Source organism: Lonchura striata, chromosome 1A, assembly GCF_050655825.1.
Source record: "Lonchura striata isolate lonStrDom1 chromosome 1A, ASM5065582v1, whole genome shotgun sequence".
In the NCBI taxonomy this organism is placed as follows: Eukaryota; Metazoa; Chordata; class Aves; order Passeriformes; family Estrildidae; genus Lonchura; species Lonchura striata.
In genome coordinates, this window is record NC_140741.1 from 18,312,422 (window position 1) to 18,337,169 (window position 24,748).

Genomic DNA, 24,748 nt, shown 5'->3' on the forward strand with positions numbered 1-24,748 from the left:
AAATTTTTCACTTAGTGAACACATAAATAGGATTTGATGAATGAAGTATTTATGCAATAGCAGGGATCCAGTTTTGGCCATATTATAAGCCTCAGAGCAGCAGTGAGAATACAAGAACAATATGGAGTAAGTCATGCTGTTTTACCAAAAATTTAGCAGTTTATTTTTTCCCTACTCCCTCCTTGATGTTGCAAACAAAATGTTTTTTTCAGGCTCCTCCTGCCATCCAGAACAATATGTCACCTTTAGGCACAAAGGCTGCAGGGAAAGCCTACTCCCACTGGGAGCATGGCTGTTCCCCAGGCCAGGCTTTACTGGGATAAGCCTCTGGTTACAAACTAAGGAGAGCAGTTCAGCTCCCAGCAGCGACCTCAGAACACACAAAGATGGATATTCTCTTTTGATGATGATCCGATATTTCTGCCTCACTTTTTTTGATCCCTCTCAGCTGCAGCTTTTGCATAACAAAACCAAACCCCAGTCTGAATGAGTGTCCTTTGTGAAGTGACAGAACACAATGACAAATTCTAAATCCTCATGCAAAGCCACAGGCAGGTATGTGATGACACACGTTGGCAGCATGGGTGATTCTCAGCCAAAGATCCCACAGATTAAGAGTTCCTCAGCACCCTGGAAGACAGCAAAGTGCTCCACAAGGATAATGCCCATGTCCTGTGAAATGACAGGTTTGCCAGCAGACAGCCCTCTTGGGTGGCAAGAATTACAAGTTGTTTGTTACAAGCACCTCACAATAGCACCATTGAGCACTGCACTGGTGGCACCGTGATTGGCAGGTCTTTGGAACAGCACGGGGCTGCAGCTGCACCGCGTCATTCCAGCATATTCCTGGTTTAAGTACAATGAGAACATTGAATTCTAATTACGTCCCCGCTTCGGTGTCCTTCCCTGGGCAGAACAATCCAAAATCTATTTTCATGTTTTTCCAGCTAAGTTCCACAAGGCATAAATTTGGCCATCTATATACACTGACAAATAAATGTCTAATATTTATCACTTCATTCATAAAGCTTCACAGACTTATTCAGCACTGAGGGAGCATTATCACTCTTCTTACAAGTGTGGTAAAGATTTTACAGAAGAACAAGAACTGGAGATGGGAGTCAGGTAGCTGGATCCCAATCACACTACATTATACAAGGCATGCTGTTATCCCCACAAATGCTGCCTGTTTTCTGCAGAAAGCTGACAGTTTCCAAAGGTACTCATGGCACTAGAATGAAATCATGCTGACCCCCACACCTGCTGCCTTGCAAGAGTTCAGTAACACTTCATTTTCTCGGAGAGAACATCACTTTTATTCAAGAAGAAAGTCTTCTTTCTTCTTGGGAAAAAAAAAAAAAAAAGGGAAGAAAAGTCTTTTATTCCCTTGCCAGTAGTCTTCCAAACCAGTTATCAGGTGCAGCTATCACAAGCATTGAATACTTGCATACCCAATGGGTGGTTTTGAGATGTTGGCTGGTTTTAATGGTTAATAGTTAGTTTTAATAGTTTAATCAGCATGTACCTTGCTCAGAGATGATTGTGGGTAGAAAAAGGTAAAAATAGGTTCAAGAATGATGATACATCTTGAAAGCATCTTTGGAGCATTAGTGATACCTGACACTCACTGAAATGTTTCTCTCACTGCTACCACTGAACAGAGCTTCAAGTTCTTCAAAGAAAACAGTTTTGGATTGGCTGCTGAAATACTTCTGGATATGGTTCAGGAATATTTGACTGGCCAGCAAGTGATGATGGGAGCCACTCTTACTCAAAGCTACAGAGTCTGAAGGGTTGCACAGCCCTAAGCTGCCTTTTAGCACATCTGCACTGCTTCTGAGCCAACACCTCCCTGGAGACCAAACATCCTGCTGACACCAAAGCTGGCAAGTGACCTTGTGCACAGCTGAACTCTGCCCTTCTGAGCGTGTGGACCAGCCCAGCAGTTTAGTCTGTCATCAGCAGGCAGCACTCACAGCTGCTCCAGAATCTCCTGTCTCACAACTAACAGTCACCCAGTGATTTTCAGAACAGGCATTTCCTTTTAAACCATCTTCATTAAAAAGATTATGATCTGCATTCTAACAATCATTTTGTTGGGTTACAGTCCCAATCATCTGTCCTGTTACAGGTTTCACACTTTATGTTACCATACCTCCATCTTCATTTATCCAGTAGAGAAAAAGATTCATTGTTCCAACTTCAGTTATTTGGTGATCTTCTCCATAGAGCCACAGAACCTGCTGGCAGCCAAACTCCAGGGCTTCTTGCTGGGCATAAATAGCAGAACCGTAATTCCTTCAGGAAAAAAAACAAAAACAAAAACAACACCAGAGAGTTATGAGTACCTGGTTGGGCATCTTCTCAATTTAAACAAGATTTTGTGCACATCTACCTTATGAGCAAGTGCTCTGCAATAGTCACTGCTTGGTCCTGGGATATTTTCAGTGGAAGTACCCCACCAGTATTTTACTAGATTGTTTGTACCTGCAATCCAAAAACTTTAAAGGACTGAATAGCACCAAAAACTCAAACATATCCATCCAAACTGTATCAAACATAACTCTTGTTCCATATTCTGGACATTCTAATTATTGCAAGTAAAAACCCTCAAAAAGCATTTACCTTTATTTAGCAGTTGGCATCCTGGAGAGAGAGCAACAATTCCCCTCCAGGTTGAGGGGATTTTTGGTGGTTTTCTTGGGTTTTTTTGGTTGTTTTTTTATTAAATTCATCTATCTCATGTCAGATGGGGGATATATGTTAGATGGAACTCTTGGAGCACAAATAACACCAAAGGTGAGGGTTTTTTTCCTTAATAAAAGATATTAAGAGAACTAGCATATTCAGGAAATGCAATCATGTCTAGATTCATTCCATATCCTCTAGGAGCAATTTTTTCTAAAATGCTGTCTACAGAGTGAACCTGACTGAATAATGCCTACTGCTTTGAGGGGCAAAAAAACCACCTTTTTGCGTCTGATCTTCAACAACCTTCCAGACACAAAGTCAGCAGCTCCAAAATGCTGACCCCACTGAAGCCAAGTTTTTACCTCTGGGCACAAATGAAGTCAGTAATGACTCCAGACTACTCTTTTTCACAGCTGATGTATGTGGAAATGGGAAACAATATCTTTCTAGCAGCAAGCAAATTCTCATAAACAAAGAGCAGAGGTTCAGAAGATCAGCTTGAACTAAGGCAAGCTACTTTCCTGCCCTCTGATTACTCTACCAGCTCAGCTGAGCAGCACTTGACAGCCACTGACTCCTGCCTAGCAAAGAAACTCCTCGGTAGGACAGTCCAAGGAAGGAGGTCAGCAGCCAGAACTGCTCCCTGCTCTGCTGGCAGCAGGCTGCTGCACTGATGATGCAGCACAAAGTGGTGACTTCTGTGTCAACTGCTACAGGGGCAAGAGACCAAGTATCACATGGACACATTCCAGGTGCAGTTTTTCAGCTTGAGATGCTGTAAAAAAATCAACTGGCTGTAATATTCAAACAAAAACATGCAACTGAGTTGCATAAATAATATCAGCAAAGTAAAATTTTGAACTCTTTGTTGTAGTACGTTATTTATTTAACTACTGCATTTAATGTCTCTATTTCTGCTGGATTAGATACTTCACTAAACACCAAATCTGCTTCGTGAGCTGTGTTGAAAATGCAGGATGATGTTTTCTTACCCTCCCACTTTGCAGTCTCCTGTTCCCCCTTTCCACGCTCTTACGTATTTTGGATCTGCCCATAAGGATATTGGATTAAAGCTTCCACTTGCAAAGTAAGGGCCCACAGGGCTCAGAATGACATACAGTAGGGCTTTAGTCGGCTTCTTCACTCCAAGGGAAGGCTGAAAATGAAGAAATGTAAACAAATCAAAAGTTACTGGTGTCCTTTAAACACCAGGGGCTGCACCATCAGGTTTTGAAACACTGCTTTCAGTGAAACTGCAGCATGAGAGTGCTATTACCACGACAGTGGAAAGTGCTGCCATGAATAAAGAATATTTATATAACTTCCCCCCCGATCCAAGCAACACAACAACCCTAATATTATATTCTCACCATTCACTTAAAGCCATTCTGTTTATCTATATGTTATTCTAGTACTCTCAAATAGTTTCAAGTTTGAATTCAAGAATTCAAAGATTAGCTTAACAAACTGCTATACAGTTATATTGAAAGAATACAATAGAATACAATATAATATAATACAATATAATAAAATATAATATATTAATATAATAATATGAATTAATCATACCAGAAGCCCACAAAGCCTTCTGGGGGAAGGAGTGGCAAGACCCTCCTAGCAGTAACAACAGTGGAGAAACAATTGTCAGCTGCATTAAGTGAGAAGAACTGTCCAGTGCCACTTAGAACTGGCATCGTTAGAGCTGAGTGCTGGCTCTCTGAATGCCTGTGTGACAGCTAAACTATTTGCCTGCTAAAAATAGCTCACACAACAGTACAGGAAATAACCAACAATGTAAGAGTTTTTTCTCCCCCTCCTCTCTGAGAGAGGGCTTCTCACACTCCAAATCATCACCATCAATACTTGAAGGTGGAGGTAAGAAGTCTGGTGCTGGCCAGAGTTCTTCAGGTGCTGAAAAGGCTCCTTTGATTTCTGTCTACTTTGCTGCTTCAGAACGACTTCTAACAGGATTAACTGAGATCTTGATATTTTTGCTGATCCGATCATTCAAAAGATTGGGTTTCTGATTGGGGTGATTCACAAAAGACTAGTAGGACATGCAACCTGGAAACAACATGTGAAAGTGGAAAGGCCACAAGTGTTTGCTATCCTGAAACAAAGCTCAGAGCAAAAGAACTTCCAAAAATAAAAACAGAGGTAAACACTCCAATTTTAATATCAGTAGCTTATAGTCACTGAGTGGAGATTCTTTAATCTGAAAATCTGCAACTAGTTTAAAAGTATTAAATTAATGGAGTCCTAGAACCTATGTGAAATGTAAAATGCTCACATATGGTAACTACTTACAGATAGGGATACTGCACGAGCTTAGCTTACCTAGTTTAGAAACTACATTCTTTAGCTTCCTTGTGCTATGCTCTACCTTTGTATGTTTCCTTCTTACTACTGCTGAAAAAAAAGAACCTTGAAGGATTTAATAAAATAAACTCTCTGTTTCTAATTCCCTTTATCACCACTATAGAATTGACTCACACATGAAACTCGGAGAGGACACATTAATACCTATTTGCTAAGGAGCCCCTTAGAAGGTCAGTTTTCAAGAATAATTGACAGAGGGACTAGTCCTTAGGTCTGTATGTGTCTCTTCTGAGACATCTTAATTTACACGGTAAAACCTTCCAAAAACTCCTCACTAACAGGCATGACTTGAAATTACAAAACGTATACAGGAAGTTGTACTCCATTGTTGCCCTGATTTTTAAAAGTGTTTTCTTTTATAGTTATTTTGAAAGTTTTAAAGTTCTTTTAAAAGTTTCCTGTGCCTTCTGATGTTTACATATTTCTACTAGAGTTCTCACACAATGTTCATGTAAATAATGATTATTTTGCATTCTTCTTTGTGGGAGGAGAGAATTGATGGACTGTTGGTTTGACCAGTGTGGACTTTTAAAAATCAGAGCAACACTCCATCATGTTCTCTCCGAATTATTAGGATTTTAATATTACCACGTCAGGTACAACTATCCCTTCAGCACAACCTCAATTAACAAATATTGCTCCGTTCCCACTCTGAGTAGTGGGAGGAAACTGTTTTATTTTCCGTGCTCTGAACCAGTGCGCCCACTGAGTGGCAGTGTGGTCAACCTTAAATTCATGCTGTGGACTCAGAAATAAAACCATAAAACCAATCTGCCCCCAAACTTCATCCTGTCACCTACTGACTGCTTAATAGCTCCCTGTATGGATGGAGGACTTTGCCTGCACCTAAATAAATAAAACAAAACAAGGAAAAAAACTCACCAATTAAAAAAAAAAAAAAAAAAAAAAGAGAGAGAGGGGAAAAAAAATATTGCACACCTCAGTTCCAACAAGGGTAGGACGGATATAAAGGCTGGCAGAGGTTGAGTATGGGACCCATTCTTGCTCCACTTCCACAAGCTTACGGATGCACTCCAACAGCTCGTTCTGGTCAAAAGACTGGCAAGGAACGGAAAGGGAAAAAAGTACATGGATAAATAAAGCTGGAACATTTTGTGGTCTTTACAGATCCACATGCTTCAGGGAACACTTCCTCAGGATCTGCAACAGTGACACACTGTAGAGGTTCACATCTCCCTTGGGTTCATTCCTCATATTTAATATCCCATGGTCTTAGCTACTGTGCCTTTTTGTGCAGTAACCCGAGTGACCTCCTTTGCTCCAAAGTATCCTCCTGAGATGGTAAAAAGGAGCTTCTGACCCCTCTTGCCTCCAAAGCATGTGGAGAACTCCCTGCGCAGCCAAATCTGCAGGCATGCTGCCAGCTACAGCATCACCTCTGCTACAGAAGAGCACTCTGGTTTACAACTCCAAGGGGCCAGCAAGTCTCCCAAAGTTCCCAAGTTCTTACAGCAACCAAGCTAATAAGCCTAGGAAGAAGTTGACCAGCCAAGATACAATTGCTAAAAGTGGTGTTAAGTTACTGGCATGACCAAAACCAAAGGCACTCAGGAGGCTGAACAACTTAACTGAAGTGCAAAGAAGAAAAGGGAGAACATCAGCACAAGAGCAAATCAGACAGCTGTCTGCAGAATAGCATCCATCCCTCAGAAACACTCTGAGGCAGCAGAGAGACAGCAATGAAAGCAAAATACTCACCATTCTGATTTTAAAACAAGCACTTAAATGGTTTCCTTCAATGAATAAGATCTGTTAACAAAAGTTTTACCGTGCTACCAAAGACTTAAGAGTGTCTGAAAAATGCTACTGCTGAAAAGCCATAGAGACCTGCACTCTGACAATGAAGTCCTGCTCTGAGGAGCCTGTTTCAAGGAGCAGGAGCTGCTCTGGGTACGTACTGGCAGAGTCGTTCTGCGTGCTGATCGAGCCATCCTGTCCATGTTGAGGGCCGGGCGGAAGAGGCGGATTTTGCCATCCACTCCTCGGTACGCCTTCATCCCTTCAAACAGCTGCCAAGCCAGAGAAGGAGGGAGAGAGACCGAGGAATAAGTGAGACATGTCACCCCGCGATCATCCGTGCAAATTTTGGAAAGAAAAGCTTCACCTTCCTGCTCGCTGCACTCAAACACGAAAATGCTAACTAGTGAATCCTGGCAATACACTCCAGTGGGAAAGATTTAGCTGAAGTACAGGCAGGTCATCTTTGTAATACCAACTTCAGAATTCCTTATTGTAATCTCTCTTTTTTTTTTTCATAATTTGGTTACAGCAATTAAAATTTGTAGCATGTGTTTGGCTTAATGATTCCCTTAACAATTCCCTCACATCCTGAGTCGAAACAGCATTTTCACTTCCATAAGGGATCTACAGAATTGTATTATATATATGTTAATTATTTTTAGAGCTCTGTCCAAAACACACCTTTGTTAGGAAGTATAGAGTAAGGCAACAGAGAGAATTCTTGTAAACTTCTTATTCTAGTTGTAGCAGGAGCTGGCCAGTTACTTCCCACTTATGCCCCTATGCTGTGGAATGGGATTTAGCCTGCATGAGAGAGATGCAGCCTTACTCTAAAGATAAAATGCATGAAAATATTTTCTCTATATACTTCACAGGAAATTTAAACAGAAGTTATCCCATCAAACTGCAGGATCCAGATAGCTGATGCTGACAATCAGAAACCTTTATCCTATCAATGCCCTCCCATCATCTCTTAACCACTTCAAAAAAACACACCCACCAAATATCCAGTTATTTTCAGTTACAGACTGGTGATTTCTAGTTATACTTATAGACAGAAAACACATGTATTATATAAGCTTACGTTAATATATATTTATACACATATCTAATTTAGATTAAGCATTAATGGCTCACTTATGCTTATAGACAACAGGTCATATTCTTAGAATTTTATTTTCCAAAGCATTTCTTTGTTCATTAAATTTCTAAATTCTATGAATTTAACTGCATCACTGCTGTCAGCCTCCTCAGGCTTCTCCTCCTCTGACTGTTCCACAAAAAGTGGCTGAACTGCATCCTATGTGGTTGGAAGTCTAGATATGCAGCTTTTTTATTTGGAAAAAATAATCCTGTATTTGTGCACAAGTAATTTTAACAGAGTATTTCAGGTTTCACTGTTATCAAATTCTATATTTTTCCATAAGGATCAGTGAAATGCAATCTTTAGAAAACTTGTGTGCAGTTCCATGGCAGAGCTAGGTCCTTCCACATGACAAATTTTAATTGGGTTGTAACTGGGTTGCAGAATCCCAGCAATTTTCCTCAGGCTGTGTGCCAATTATGTGGCAGAACCAGAATTAGAATCCAGAACTTTTTGCCCTCAAGACTTGTCTTAGTCCTATGGCAATGCTAACCTTATTAAAAACTTGGCACAATTTTGAAAAATAAGTTGTTCTTAGGGTAGACACGGTAACCATGAGGGAAAAAAAAAGGTCTTTAATAAAGGATAGCATAGCTGGTCATCTGGCTGATATTTTGATACGATTTTTACTGGGCTAGTCACTAACTGATAGCACATGGCTGGAATGTTGCTTTCTTATCACAGAACACACTTTCCCCCACCCCCACCCTTCTCCCAAACACATTCACAGAACTTTTAATGAGAGGGAAAAGGGAGGAATGTCACTACTAAGAGTTGATCAATGGTTTAACAGAAGTAAGAATCACATCATTACTGAAACACAAAGCCTTCTCAAAATGTTAAATCTTTTTCTCCAAAAAGAAACGCTTTTAATCTTCCAGAGCTCAGTAAAACCTTTCATTCATTAAAAAAGGGAGACCGTGATGTGTTCCAGAAATGTTCAGCTTTAATGAAAGCAACTGCTGTGGTTGCTTGATGGTTGGTTGCTACAGTGGTGTGAGAACAGTATTATCTGACATCTGTACATCACAGGAGCTGGATCTGGGGTTCAGCAGATCCAGATTACCACACTGCATCATGAAGGGCAAGGAGAAAGGGAAGGGAATGCCAAACTCATCACTTTCATTATACCCACTGTGTATTCATTGAGCCACAGCAATGACACCAGATTCTCCTCTGTCTGTCCTCTTGGCTAGAGGAAACGTGATGCAATAAGGGCAAAAGAATAAAAAAAAATGGAAAAAAAATAAGAGCATATTCATATTAGCAATGATTTCAGACCAGGCCAGAGGCCAAGCATTAAAGCAATATGCTAATAAGAGTGAAATACAGATTTGGGACTCCAGCGTGGTTTCTTACTTCCTGGGCAGATCAAGAGCTGCAGCCTAAGCCACAGGGGCCTGCTGTAATTTACACAGGACCTCTGAAGGCTTGGTGACTAGATGAGGAAAGAATCAGACAAAATAAAAACGGTGAAGGCAGGAGCTCAGGGACAACCAGCAGGGAAAGCTTCCCTTATAAGAGTGGTTAAAATACAAAAAAAAAAAAAAAAAAATTAAAAAGGAAAAAAGGAAAAATACAAGAATTAATAAAAGCAGCACAAGCAACTCCACACAGTTCAGTGGAAACACTCCCACCTAGCCAGAAGTGGGCTTCCATTTCAGGTTCTGTGCCCTGCTGGGCTTCCCACACGGGTGTGAGTAGCTGTGAGTAGCAGGTGTGCAGCCCAAGCTGCTCTGCAGGCACCAAAGGCAGCTGTAGGCAGCCATCAGCTAAGCACAGAAACTTTAACCACGCTGGTTTCCGACTTAACATACCACTTCCCAAGGTTCCTCACTGTCTGTTCTCTCCTTAAACACACTAGCTCTGAGCTCAAGGGACTGGTTCTCCAATGCAAGCTACCAACCTTTTAACCAGCTTCAACTAACTTTTACAAAGTACATGTTCAGCCCCAAATTAAAGCTACTCTGAGAAGCCCACGGTCTTACACGCATCAGAAACAGTAACTGGACCAACCCACTGTCAGTGAACAAGAATGGTTTTTAAAATAAATTTATCACCACTCAAGAAAGAGCTCACCTTCCCTAGGCTAGGACTTTAAATGTGCTGGCATCCCCAGGCCACAGCTGCTTCTGTGTTATACACAACCCTGTTGTAAATAATGCAATTATTCTGGAAGAACACCAGTTAACAAAACAAAATGTAACTCAATACTAATGAACTGAAGGCATCAAAACTCCTTGTATTACAAAGCTGTGGCTTCCAGAGCAAATAAAACAAAATGGTGGTTTCCAAATCAATTTACTACTCACTTCAATAGCATAATGCAGGGCCGAGGAGGCTGGATGTAATGAGAGGTTCTCTAGTGGCTTAATATAGGGTTTCTCCCATCCTGAAGCCAAGGACCATTCAATTGTCAGCATATTATCAGTGAACACAGTTCCAAACACCAAACCAGTGGGGTCTGGTTTTTCCTTGAACGTCGTAGCTGGGGTGATAATCAAGTCAGAAGCCTGAAGGAACACAGAGACAAAAATGGAAGTGTATCAAAATAATGAAGTCAGACTGATTTAAGATTATTCTGCATCAGTGAACAAGGACAAGCCTTAATATTTTCTCTGTAGGAATATTTAATGACATGATGGTTAAAGGCAACTAATCACTAAGTAGTTGGCAAAATATTCATAGAGTGCACACAAACATATACACAGTGCTATTATACAAGAATTAGTATGTTTTGAAATTCTGTTTAAGAATTAAGTTAAAGAAACAGTACAAAGTACAAAACCAGAAAATTAGCACATGAAATCTCTTGGACACTTAGGTTAACACTCCTGTACAAGTTCCAGAGACACCCAATTGCTGTTCCTCGGAATATCAGCTGATCATCAGCAATTAATCACCATCACAACTAGACAGATGTTACACTGAATTTCCTTTAATATATAAACCAATGTGAGAGATCAGAGCCAGCAGTCAGCAGGTTACTTATGCCACAATAACTTGCTCATTCAAATACTTATTATCCTAGGAAGATCCTGTTATCAAAGAAGGCTAAATGCTTCCCTACACCAAGGACTGAGGAGACTCTTATAAGCCACAACTAGCTGCAAACACGTGCCACAGGGTTTTGTACTGGTTTTGGCTGGGATAGAGTTAATTTTCTTCATGATAGCTCCTATGGTGTGAATCATCCTAAAGAACAGCAGGGAAATAAGGAATGCAGATCTCTGGCAGTCACTCCCTTTTCATTCACAGGCAGGGGCTGAACAACCAGAGAGGGCTACAAAGCAGGCAGAGCCTTGATTCACCCTCTCCTTTCTCTTCCTAGGCTTCCTTCTGAGCATTTAAACTGTGCTGCTCAGAGGCAAGGGAGAGTTCAAAGAATCATATTCAAAGCTCCATTCTCCTTCCTAACGTAACTCAGAAAGCACTGGCCCTTACTGCAGACCCCCAGCTGAAATCCTGCTCCTCTGCCTTGAGTGCATATGGAATAGACTGGAACAGAGGTAGTCCAGAATACCAATCAAATAATTTGCAAAATTATTGTTTGATCTAAAAAAGTGCTACTGCAGGAGATCTCAGTGTCTTGACTTCTCACCGCTTACATGGGTTTTTCATAATGAGACAACATCAGTCCCAAGGTTTTGAAAAAGTGTACCACCATCTCTGTTAGGAAAGTAACCTAATTTTCAGGATGTCTTTGATGAACAAAGACCTGTTTCTTATTGATTAGTTGTTTTGGTTTAGGTTTGGTTGTGTTTTTTGTTTTGTTTTATTTTTTGCTTAATGGATTAGATGCGAAATTAACTTAGAGCAGGAGCACATGAATAAGCTAAAAGCTTGTTTCAACTATCTCCAATTATAAGGCTTGTCTAGATATTACAGTGCATTAGTCTGATTAAATTAATACATAATCTGATGAAACAACAATTACTCTTCTTAACTCTTCCCTTTATTTTTCTGACAGTGAATGCTCTAACGGGAGAAGCACCACCTAATGATGTTCTTAAACTAATTTTACCTGGCAACCTCTTAGCACTCTTATCAAGCTTTAGGGAAAAAAGGTATCACAGAGAAGTGGATCAGAATAAAAAACACATTATCATATGAAGCCTCTTAGAACTCCTATCAGTGTGCTGATTTCTGCTTTTATGACTCCCTTTGCTGCCTCCCCAGTGATGGTAGCACAACTACTTGAAAGGCATGACTTCAAAACAGTTTGATAAGTTTGCTGGGGTTAACAATAGCTTTTATTTAAAGATTGGGAAGAGTTTTAACCTCTTCTCATAAATCCACAAGCAGTGTAGAGGGGGCAGCAAGCTGAACAAGTGAAGAAACACACCCATTCCACTTCAGTTTGGGTCCCTTGAAGGCAGAAAGCCTGGACAGGTAGGAAACACTGTCCCTTATCCAGAAAAGAAGCAGACAATTCCCAGACCACAGAGCTTCCTGGAACTGCACAATCTGACCAGGGATCCCATTTGCTCTTTCGCACCTCCCTCAGAATTTGGGCAAACCAGCTTTCCTTCAGACACTGTGCCAACACCTGACTCAACAGTGCCAGGTACAGCACTTGACCCATAACAATTCCTTCAAAGAACAGTAGGAACAGCCTGGCTAAGCCCTTAGAGACAGGCTAAACTGCACAGACCAGTAGGGCAACAATCACTCAACAGGGCAAAAAAGACAATTTTTCTCACTCTTATAACCCTGTTAAGCTCTCTTGAGATCCACTTTTTCGGTCATTATTTTCTTAATATCCTTTCTTAGGACTCTATTCCTTTACCCATGATGTCTTTTTCTCCATTTTTTTACCAAGCAGGGCAAATTAGCAGTGTGCAACAGCACCCAAATCTTTCAGAATCTAAATGCTTTTTATGTCAAGACAGCATCAAATGCTGCAATTCATTTGGGTTTTTTTCTTCCTCCATGTTATCCATGGAGGATAACACATTGGGAAGAGGTTTTGGAGGATCATCCCTGGAGTACTCTCTCCCACGGTGTGGGCTCAGCCTCTTCTGGGTCCTTGAGAAGTAGGACACCCCACACAACATCTCACCTAGTTCACAAACCCTTTGGGTTTCACTTGTTCAAGCAGCACCAGTAGGGAAATCAAACACTCAGAAGAACCCACAAAAGGCCAAGTGACAAATGCCAGGGTCCTATTAAGTATCAATGTCTATTATGTTAATATCACTCTTCAAAAAATTATCACAGTGCTACCCTGCTGTCACCTAAGACCTTTACAAACAGCAATTTACTTTCTTCCTTTGCCAACATTCCCCAAGCCCCAAAAGCAGCATGGTAAGGATGCATTAGGGATTGGCATTAGCTCCCTTATCTCCAGTGTTTCTACTGCCAACACAAAGGGGAATTTTCAGCTAGGCTTGTGTTTTGTTTGCTTTGTTTATCCAACATGCTCTCAAGCACCTCCTGATGCTGTTGCCTAATAAAACCATTAAACTGGAAGGAAAACTGGTAAACGCTGAACAAAAAGGATAAGGGAGATTTAAAAAAAGAAGTGGATGTAGCACATGGTCTAACTGAATGCAGTTATTTGGCACCTATTCTCTTAAGTAAAATGACACAGTCCCAAGCCTGCAAAGTCTCCTTGTTACAGCAGAAAGGGATGCAGAAGATGTCCCTCCAACATCCCTGCCCAGGACACTCTGGTAAGGAACAGGAAATATCAGACTGCCCTGCCTATGGCAGGCAAAAGGGAAACCAGTTGCATACTGTTGATTTTCATGGCTTATCTGGCAACATTACACCTACAAAGGGTCGCTGGCCCAAAGAGACCCTTTTTGAGAAGCCCCTCAGCTGAAAAGTGCCTGTTCATTCCAATGCAGTTTCTTCCAGGGCGAAGCTTTACCCAGCCCAAGTGAAGAAGACTTACTGTAATTATATGAAACTCAAATTCATCATTTGATCAAAACAGATCATCTCAGTTATGAGCTGGGTCAAATTAAAGGTGACACGCTGGTCTGTGTCAATTCTAATCAAGGCTGTGACAAGCCATCCTGGTGCCTGGCTGAGCTGTCACCTCAATGCTTGCTCCACCCAACCTGTGCAATAGCTTTAAGTGGATCTGGAGCCGACAGCAACCCCTGGCCAGAGCTGTTACTCTCCTTGCTGCATTCCTACCTTTCTTACCCTAGACAGCTGTCTCAGGTCGGTGCAGATGGCAAATGCAGATTTTGTCCTATGCTTTCTAGCAAGTTTTCTCAAAGCCTTCCCAAATGATCCTTGGCTGCAGTTGTTCACACTGCACTGAAAATCCTAGACCATAAGCTGCACCAGGTCTAACTCATTCGACACCCAAATTTTTCTAAGCACTGTGCTAGGCCAGGCATTTCTATCCCTTAATTAAGTAAAATGAGATCTGACTGCCCCAGCTGTAAAATAACCCACAGGTCACCTAAAAACAGCGGCAAGTTTCAGCAGAGATCCCGAAAACATTAACATGAACCCAAGTGAGACTGACTGTAATCTCCTCTGATGAAACAAGTAACCTCCCTGACCTCCAGTCTAGGTGATTAATTCAACACCACAAGCAACCGCAATAATTTTTTTCTTATGCTGAATTTGTAAGCATATCCTAGGAAAGATCAGGGCCTTCTCATGCAATAACAAACACAGAAGTACAGGCAACATCAAATAACTTGTTTTGCCCTTGCACTTGTGAACAGCAGTGGAACAAATCCTGAGAAGGAGACAGATTACAAAAAGCATAAGGAATTACTATGATGGGGAAAGGTAACAAAGCATAGCTGAGGAGAGCTGGAGAGAATGAGTTTGGGCCTTTACAGAATTGTTTTGATCAGGCTCCAGGGATGAGAATTTCCTGCCTTTCAGTCCTTATGGCTGTGGCACCCTCACCTTTTTCAGCACTCAGCTTTCCAGCCACTCTTCCCCACACATGGGGCACTGCCTGGGGTTGTGAGTTGTGGCTGAGAGCCTGACAGGGCAGAGGTGGGAACCAAGCTTGTGCAGGTGTTCATGTCACTGGGTATCGGGAATGTTCATGGGACATTGAATGGATCTTGGTATTGAACACACTCAGGAGGCGACAGGACCAAACTTCATGGGCTAAGACAGTTTAATATCTGGGTGATATGGTTTAGGGGTTGCAGTGATAGTGCTGGATTGACAGTTGGATTCGATTATCTTCAAGTATCTTCCAACCTTGATGATTCTATGAATAAAGGAAAACAAAACAAAACCAAACAAGTGATGCAAAAGACCACAACGCCTCGCTACCAGCCACCTGATACCTGACCAGTGCAGGAAGAGCAGGAGCTTGTAGCTGTGCTGCTGAACAGACATGGGGAGTGGGCTATCCCCAGCAGGGCCAGCTGTCCCGGCTGTGTCCCCTTCCCAGCATCCTGCTCACTGGTGCCAGGGTGAGGAGCAGAAAAGGCCTTGGCACTATGCACTCAGCTGTGGTTCAAACACTGTTCTGGTCACAAATTCACAGCATGGCACCACACAAAGTTAACTTGATTGCTGGGGTTCAGAGAAACAAAGGTTTTGCTCTAAGGCTGTGGGAGAAATCCCCTTAGTTATGTTGAGCAAAAACTAACCCCCACTGCCCCCTGGGAGTTTGCATGTTAATGATTACTAGAAAGTTCTTTGTTTCTCCCGTTGTAACTGCTGCATTGATTTTAATATTCCTAACCCCAGTTTATGGTTGGTACCCTGTCCTCAGACTCCACCCCTAACCCATCCTACAGACAGAGAGACAGATAGACAGACAGATAGGTATCTCACTGATCCTACCCTGACCCTTGCCCTTTTAGTGCACCCCATACCCTGTTTGCTGTCTCTGCTGTTTGTTGCTTTCACTATTAAAACTATATTTTATTTTCAGGTCACTAAATCATGCCCATCTCCTTATTTACCTGCCACGTGGACTTTCTCTGAATAGTCCTGAGGTGACATTCAGCCACACCATCCGGGGCCTGGGTGCTACACTTGATCCCATTCCAAACCAACCCACATGCTCTGTGTGCTGGTACGCTCAGGAGACACCAGGCACAATCACAGCCTAGGGATGCCCCCGGTCATCTTCTGTTCCATAACCTGTCCTCAGCTTCACGGGAAGCTGGAACAGGGCAGACACAAGAGCAAGGCCTGCCTGATGCTGGAGCAGCTGGGGATCAGCACTTTCCCCTCCCTCCCCAGCAGCCCCCACCATGGGAGTCACCAAGCAGGCAGGCAGCTTGAGGAGATGCAGATCTGCTGCCATGCTGCACTGTGCCTCTGCCCAGGGAGGAGCAAGTGCCAAGGCAGCAATCCAGTGCTCTGCATGGGGGCTCCATCTCCCTGAGGGGGCTTGTGGAGGAAGGACTAACAAATGCCAGGCCATCACTTGCTGTCCTTTGTCACTCTGTTCTCACAAGCAGAAGCTCATCTGCTGCCCCATCTGGGAACGCCTGCTGTGCCTCTTCTTGCAGACTGCACTGACAATTCAGAGCTTGTCAGCCCCAGCACCTCCAGCCAGCAACACCCAGGCTGTCCCACAGTGCCCGAAGGCAGCCACCTTTCCTGTCACCCTGGGACAGAAAGGCAACAGTGTGCACAAAACTCACACCAAGAACACCAGTCCCCCAGCTGCGTGCCAGCTCACACTGCCAAGGGCAGCAGCCCCTGCCCTGCCAGCGCCGGGGCTGTCCCGTGGCTCAGCAGCCTCTCCCCAGCCCAAGCCACGCAGGATCCAGCCCTGAACAGCACTCACAAACACCACGCAGCCCAGCGTGGCTCTCCCACAGCTCCACTGCCAGCCTGGCCCAATGCAGAACAATGGTGGCTGAGGAAGCGCCACGGGCAGCCAAAATGCACCACAGGATGCGCCACACTGCCAGCACCCTCACCCACCACAAAGCCCTTCTGCTCATCACCACTGGGAGATCCCACATTCATTTCCCAGCTTCTTTTTCACCATCTTCTTTGGAAAAGACTGCCAGTTCCTGGGGCACAGACCATCACTTTCTGTACAGAGCCAGGCCCTGTATGGCTCTGGTCACAGTAATAAAGTCTGCAGTAGAAATAATACAAACACAGAATTCTATCAACTCCAAACAAGAGTAAGAGAGTCAAACACATTCTTAGAAGTCTATAAGCAGCTTGTAAGTATAAAGCAACATTTATGTAAGCTATCCTATAATCCCATTACCATCAATAATATTTTAAATTTACAACAGAGCCTGAGGCTTGAGGATGGAAAGTGTGCCAAGATGTTATAATAAGATTTGAGGAGGGAAAAAAGCCTTATTTTTACTACTACTACTATCACAAAAAAATTAAATCTTCTGTAATCCCAGAGTAAATATCAAAAATAACAGATATCTTTCAACATAAAGCTTCCCTGAAACTTCATCTGAGAATATGTTAGCACATGTAATTGGACTGAGTCCTGGAATCATTGCATCAGGCTGGCTGTACATTGGGTAATAAACCACAAAACAAATGACAAAGCAAAAGAGAGTCAAGGCTCTGAAACTGCTGTGAGACAGTCATGGAAACAGTAGAAAATATAGCTGGAAGGACTGTGTCCAGTACATCCTCTGCAAGGCCTCCAACCCAAACTATTCATAACAGATACTTCTCAGATATTTGTCTCACCAAAGAATGAAATTCTGCTATGCTCTGTAAGAAAAGGAGGGCAGCATGACCTACTGCTGGCTCCTTTAACCTTTCCCCTGATCTGACAAAGGTTCCAATTTCTGATGCAGGAATGTTTGATCTGCAGCAGTAAGTAGGGAAGTAAACCTGTTCTAACAAAAAAACAGAGAAGTAATTGGAATTGACATAAATTTCTTCCCTAAAGGAATGAGAAGGGCACCCAGGACAGCAGCACAGCTGAAAATATATCCTAAAGCTCTCAAAATACAACAGAAGGGAAAGAAAGATGTTGGAAAGCTACAGTCAGGCTAGATGACAGAGAAAGCATAAAAAATGTCTTTTGCCCTAAAAACATATCATTCATTTCAACAGCACTAGCTAAATTTTAAGAGTTTTTCAATGTTGCTGAAATGCTGCCTGCATAACTTGCCTCTGATTTGATCCAGAGACCATTTAAGTTAATCGAGACCCTTTCTTCCAGCTTTGTAGGAATCTGGACTGTAAAGCAAGCAAAAATACTTGAATCTTTACAGTCTCATCCCTTTCTTCTGCTTCAGGAAAATTACATGGCTTTATAATTGTTAGGTGTGGGGCTTTTTTCCTCCATTACTCATTAGTCTCTTCTCTACTGACATATTTCAAAAGACATGTTTTTAAGGTTAAGAAAGATGCTGGAATGGGGGTCCTACAGTTCCTAAGGAAACCTTCCACCTGATAATGAGGAAATCTTAAGAAACATATCTACTTTATTTTAGAGGTCTACCTCCTCTACTCCAGCTATTTGATTTTTCAGATCTACAAAACAGTCAGTATCTCTCATAGCAATAGTTCTCTAAAGCATTTCAAGTATAATTCTCTCTATGCAATTCAAACCACAAAGACATTGATGAGACTATTAAACATTGCAATAAACCAGACACACTTGCTGTATTTTGGTCCCAAGAATCACTTCTGTTTGGTAACAGCTGCTCCAATCACCTAAGTGGGGTGATCAGGAAACGTGAGCAGGCTTAAATGCAGCCAATTGCACTGGTGTGAAAAACACACTGCTGTAAGCTCTCTGTTACTTTTGGGCAAGTCAACTCTAAAAACCCTCTTTGGCCATGCAACTGCACGTCTGCAATGTACATACACCTGGGATTCAGATTAGAAAGAAGCAGTTCCATTTAGGGAAACACAGATTGCAATTCCATAATAGCAGAAAAGTCCTCTCATATGTTTGTAAGAAAACATTAAAACAGAAAAAACCAGAAAAACCCAGAACAAACAGAGATAGAACCATTCTTCACTAATGGCTAGTTACCTAATTCATGTGGTTCAGTAATAACACAAACTGCTTCTTCTCAAAGATCTGACAGTTTGGTTAATGCAATTCCTGATGCTGTGCTGCTCCTTGCCTCACAACCACTGTATTTCTGTGTAGAAGCATAAACACAATGTTCCATTTTTAGAAAAAGCTTCTCCCAGGCAAACTCTGAGTCTAACACAAGCTGAGGGCTCACACTGGCCTGTGACACAAGACTGGAATGGAGAGGTCTCTGACATTTCACCAATAACACATCTTTGCACAGAGAATCAACACACTACTGTCTCCTGGTTTGGAAAATATAATTTGTGTTTCACATTAAGCAATTGAAACAAAAATTAGATTTTTTGCACCTAACCTTCTCTGAAAGAAGTAGTCATGCTGAACAAAGAAATGAACTGCAAACCTAAATTCCAGACAAACAAGTTGGAAGTATTTTACCTAAGCAGCCTGGCCAGTCACAAACATGTTGTGTGGAATAGCCAAGAATAGAATGATAATCTCACATGTCCAAGTCCTGAGCAGCTCCAATTAAATCTTCTTACCCTGATTTTAATAAGCTTGCAGACATGCAGGGAAGTGGATTCATGGAATGCAGGCATTCAAAACCTTTTGGATATACTAAATGCTTTCATGGCACAGTCTCTATATTGTACAGAGGTTATGGGAACCATTTAAAACATGCAGTTAACCACATCTGACTCTTTCTCAGATTCCATCTCCCTTTCACACTGGCAGAAAGAAGGCAAACTTAAATATTGCCATGAAATTCAGCGTCTGATCTGCCAATGAAAATGCCATAGTTTGCCATTTCATTCCACTCAGTGCTTTCTTAGAAACAGGGACTAAAAATGGGATTAACAGAAACCTCTTCCAACTCTCTTAGCTGTTAATTCATGGGAAGTTAGGCTATCCTTTCAAAAGCAAGCAGGAAGGCCAAGAGAATCCTATGAAAAAAAACCAAATCAACTTAATTATTTTCCTAAATTTCAGCTTCTATTCAAGTATGTTCAGCAAAGAAAACATTTACTTTCAAAACTGGGGACATGACAACACAATGACATTAAAATTTAAGAAATCTTGGAAATAGGTATGGACACTATGGATTTTTTAAGTTTTGGAGTCAATTCTTAAGTTTACTTTGATCAGTGACTGGTGCTAAGCCTTGCATTTTAAAAGCAATTCTTTACCTTGGGAAAAACAAACCCATAAAATGATACAAGCTAAATGCAATCTCCAAAATTCCAGTAAAATTTCTGTGCTTTTACAGACACATCTTAAGCTCCTAGTGAAAAAAGTGATAAAGCATCACTTTCTTCTGCTATAAATCAACTCGGCCAAACTGCCCCTGGCTGTTTTTTTAGCAGTTTCCTTTTAGCTTGGCTTAAAGCTCCTGTTATTTGCCGAAGACAATTAGCTTTATTTGCAAATCCTTCAGCTCCAGATAAGGGGACAATCGGTTCCTCTACTACAGCTTAGAAAACCTATTTGCTAAAAGCCTGCAACTATTTGAAGAACATTACCAACTTGAAGAGAAACACAGAAATACTTGCCATCAACCTGAAACTGAAAGGAGCTGCCATGGACCCCAGATTCTTTCCTAATAACTGGAATGAGAGCAGCAGATATGTGTCAGTCTGGTGCACCTATTAATAGCAATACTCAGGAGAGTTTGTGACATGCCCAAGTGGATGCAAATATCACAGAAACCACTCAGCACTCTTTATCCTGGAGCTGGTAAAGATGAGGGAATGGATTTGGTTGTAAATCACCTGAAATAATTCTGCAGCTTATACATACCTGCTAGGATGCATAACCAGGAAATATGAAAGTACAGTGATTTAACACTCTTATTACCCATCAATCTTTCTAAATTGAACACATCATAAGAAACAGTTTTGTTACCACTGACAATTACATAAAGCAAACAGATTCCTCTGAAATCAAAATAAAATCAGAATAACCTTTTCTGAGGCAGTGCCCAGCCCACACATGCTAAATATTGTTATGACAGTAACAGAACCGGCCTCTAGCTTGGCATTCCTGATGTAACAGTGGCCACAGCTATGCACTTCCACGGAGGTGATGCAGAGATGAGCTACCAGGTAGCTGACAGGGCTTTAGCTGAAGAGGATCAGACTGGACACCAGGAAAACAGGAATTCTTTAGGAGAGCAGCCCAGCACTGCATTCAGCAGAGCCACATAGGGCCAGCTCCAACAGCTGTAATATGATAAAAAGCCTCAATGAGTGTACATATGTTTTGGCAGGTAAATAATTTACTGATGTCAGTAGACAATGACAAACTGAGGACAAGCTGGGGAGGAAATAACATGTATTTGAAAATATATAAATCATGTAAATTGCTTTCTATTTATTAGCCTTGTAGGTAATATGGTAACTAAAACGGCACGTGTTTCCTCATTCCAAAAATACTTGAGTGTTCCCTTGATCCATATGCTCTGAGCAAGTCAGTAACTTTACCTACTGCTCCTATAAAATGAAAATAGAGGAAAACTGTTGACGACTTCTTAAACTCTTCCAGAAGTGGAATTTTAACCCTGTCACACTAATGTGCTAATGTGATAAAGCCAAGATGATACTTTAAAAATTAGACTGTTCATTATTTTATTTACTTTGATCTTTGCAATTGATGGGAAATGAGAAAGTTAGTTAAGAAAATAATTTTCTTCTTTCATAAAAATAAAACAAGATCAGAGAACCGTTTGTTTTTTATCACTGTCAGCAAACTTTTCACATACCATATAGTTTTCTAAAATAAAGCGTAAAAACATCTATTTTCTCAAAAATTATTGTTTTCTCTCCCAATTCCCAGAGTAAGGAATCCTATATCCCACTGTATTCACCACAAATCACAGGTCCCCTTAGTATGAAAATGGTTATGGCTCACAGTAATATAAAACTTTCACTGGCAATCTCTCAATTTGAACCATGAATGGAAATCTGAGCCTGCACTGGAAAAATAATTTCAGTTTCTTCTTGTGGAAAATACAGTATAGCTTTGGAAAAATTGTCAGGTATTTTGGTTGGGGCTTTTGGGGGGATGGTTTATATATAGAGAGTGGAAATAATCTTTATGTTCAGATTTGTACAGTTCTCAGCACAGTGTCACTTTATTCACAGCCTGGGCTTACAAACATTACAGCAACGCAAGAAACAAATAACAAGCCATACACCACCATAGAAAATTCAGTATATCCAGCACCTCACCTGGCTAGAGGTGAGATAGCCTGAATTGGAAGCCATGCAGGCATATCAGCAGAGCACTGCAAGCCAAAGATCCCCACAGGGATCAGCAGCTGCAGCACAGCCCTGCACCAGCCTGCCCATGCAGCTGCCAGGGGCTCACATCCCACTGGTTCAGAGCCTGGAAGGTCGGGTCTGCCTGCAGAAAACTCCCTGGGAGCACCCACAGATATTCAGAGCAGCACCAGCACAGAAGCCCCAGTTAAACATTTCTCATTCTTCACATGAGCAATTCAATCCAGGTCCACTTGTAAGCTACAGCTACTCCATTCTGCTTCTGTGTAGCAAACCAACCAGCATTCCCTAGAAATTCCCTAGAAAGACTGCACCACTCTGGCTGTTAAAAAGTAGAACAAAAGAACTGAACTTTGCACCATTACTATGCCAATTTTTCCAGAGCTTCAGATCACTGCAACTCAGAGGAATAGGTCATACCTTTTTGAAGTATTCCATGTGTAATCTCAAAGGGAAAACAAATTCCAAGACAAAAGGCTACGTTAAATCATCTTTTGGGATATGAGAGAAATAAAAGGTATCACAGAAGCCTTTAGTTTCTTAACATCAAGTACTAGGAATTCCAAGTCAGAATTCACAGATTAAAAGAAAGCAAATCAGAGTTACATATGGAAACAGACTGCTACATTCTCCAAACAATATTAATTCTGTTTTGTGACAGCACAATAAGCAGAATGAATGCATTAAAGGAACTACCAGATTTTTAGTCATAAAAATTAAGTGCCTTAGACATAATTGTGTGCTGTTTCGTGGTATTACTGGATGCAAGTATAAGAACAAAATCAGACATGTGAATTTCTTGATCCAACTTCCCAAAAAAACATTCAGTGGCACAAAGGATGACTGTATAATCCATTGCTGGTGTAATATCCCCCTCACAGAGATCCAGTGCTGGCTACAGACAAAAACTACAACTTAGGTGTGGTCACAAATCACCATCTGCTATTTAAATAAATATATTCATAAATGCATCCAACAGCTGAGGGAGGGAAGAAGATTTCAGTCACGTGGAAGGAGCTTGGTAGATAAATCCTGGAGATCTGCCACTCTACAATGCAGGAAACTGCAGCATAATCACTATTTCCTTCAATGCTTCTTAGCTGTTCCAAGATCACTGCTCAACAAGGCAACTCTAAATGTCATATATTAAATGCCTTGTAAGCCACAGACCTGCCAGGATGACATTTTTAACTGCAGAATTGAGTCAAATTAAGGTAGCTCAGTGGCAATCGGGACAAAGGAAACGCCAATTCTGACCAGCTGCTTTTAAAGAAGTCTATGAGAATAGATAACAGCCAGCAGTTAGAGGGGCTCACTGCCTACCAGAAATGGAAGTAACATTCATGCCTTCCCTCCCAGTGTACAGGGACTTTCTGACTCCACCTTTCAAACCCAGGCAGAAACTGCAGCAAAACTCAGAGCAGCTCAAGCCACCTAAAAACCACAGCACTGCATTCTAAACAGAAATGCCTTCAGAGGGCTAATCTGGCATTCAGATGTTGGGCAGGACCCACTGTAAACAGTATGTTTTATGTAAGCTTTAACCAAAACCATACCCTGTTTTCTGCACTCCCACAATCTTGGATTGCTTAGGTCACTGGCACAAAATCCAGCTTTCCTCAGCACAGTCAGCCCCATGGGTCAACTTGATTCCTTTGAAATATTATTAGCTATAGTTTCTGAAATTGTAACCCCATAACTGTCTTCCACAAAAATGTTTGAGAAGCTCCCTAGAATGAATCCAGGCTTTTTTATTTTCATTTTCTTTTGCTGGTTTTGTCTTTATGTATGAAGTTTTTCCTTCTTAATTTTACTGTGAATTTAAAGAGGCTGAAAAATCATTATTATAATGCATGATACAAGAAGCAGGACCTATATTCTCATCTTAACTTTCATACACACACTTCCCACAGTATTTTCTAGAAACCTCTAGATTTCTAGAAAATCTCAACTCACCTTCAGACACAGAGCCATAAGGCAGGAATGAAGTCTTACAAATTAGACTTCAGCCTGAGCCAGCTGCTTTCTCCTAGCATTATTCCCTTTATGACCATCTGTCCCACCTGCTAATGTATTTTCCCCCTCACCCAGCCTCTCCACTACAACGATTTGCCATTCCAGCTGACACGCAAATACCAATGGAAAGGAACCTGGACTAAATCCAGCTTTGTGCCACTCGGTATTTGGAGCTTTGGTAAGGCACCTGCTTGACTGCTGGTATAATTACTTCTGCCTTAAGCCTGTTTTAGCTTATGCCAAGTTCACCTGTGACCCAAACACAAGAGTTTGTTGTCACTCTGCCTTCCTTCTGGACTGCCTCAGTGTATCAAACATAATTCAGTTGGTTACACAAGGGTCTCCTCCTGTACAGCAATTCTTGTTTGCAAATGCCCCCAGCACACTCTGCTGAATGAATCTACTGAAATCTGTTGATTGAAGGTGAATCCACAAAACAATCCTTGCACTCCAGACTTGTGGTTTCAAAATTGGCTGCATGCCTGGTTTTGTCAGCATTTTTCAAATCAGATCTTCTGGCAGAAAAGTCATCCTGAATTTTCC

General features: G+C 41.6%; 1 protein-coding gene across 4 annotated transcripts in view; it reads right to left on the bottom strand.

Annotated features, from left to right (window-relative positions):
- Nucleotides 1-24,748, bottom strand: part of BCAT1 (branched chain amino acid transaminase 1) — a 59,845-nt gene that overhangs the window by 18,011 nt on the left and 17,086 nt on the right. For 2 of the 4 annotated variants that reach the window (XM_085570342.1, XM_031507952.3), the window contains 6 exons: nt 10,288-10,488; nt 9,111-9,167; nt 6,990-7,100; nt 6,010-6,129; nt 3,684-3,847; nt 2,156-2,298 (listed from right to left, as the gene is read on the bottom strand). In XM_085570342.1, coding sequence (XP_085426468.1) covers nt 2,156-2,298; nt 3,684-3,847; nt 6,010-6,129; nt 6,990-7,100; nt 9,111-9,167; nt 10,288-10,488 — 796 coding nt within the window. The remainder of the gene's footprint in view (nt 1-2,155; nt 2,299-3,683; nt 3,848-6,009; nt 6,130-6,989; nt 7,101-9,110; nt 9,168-10,287; nt 10,489-24,748) is intronic. The other 2 variants (XM_085570343.1, XM_021552051.4) reach the window with 1 other exon arrangement.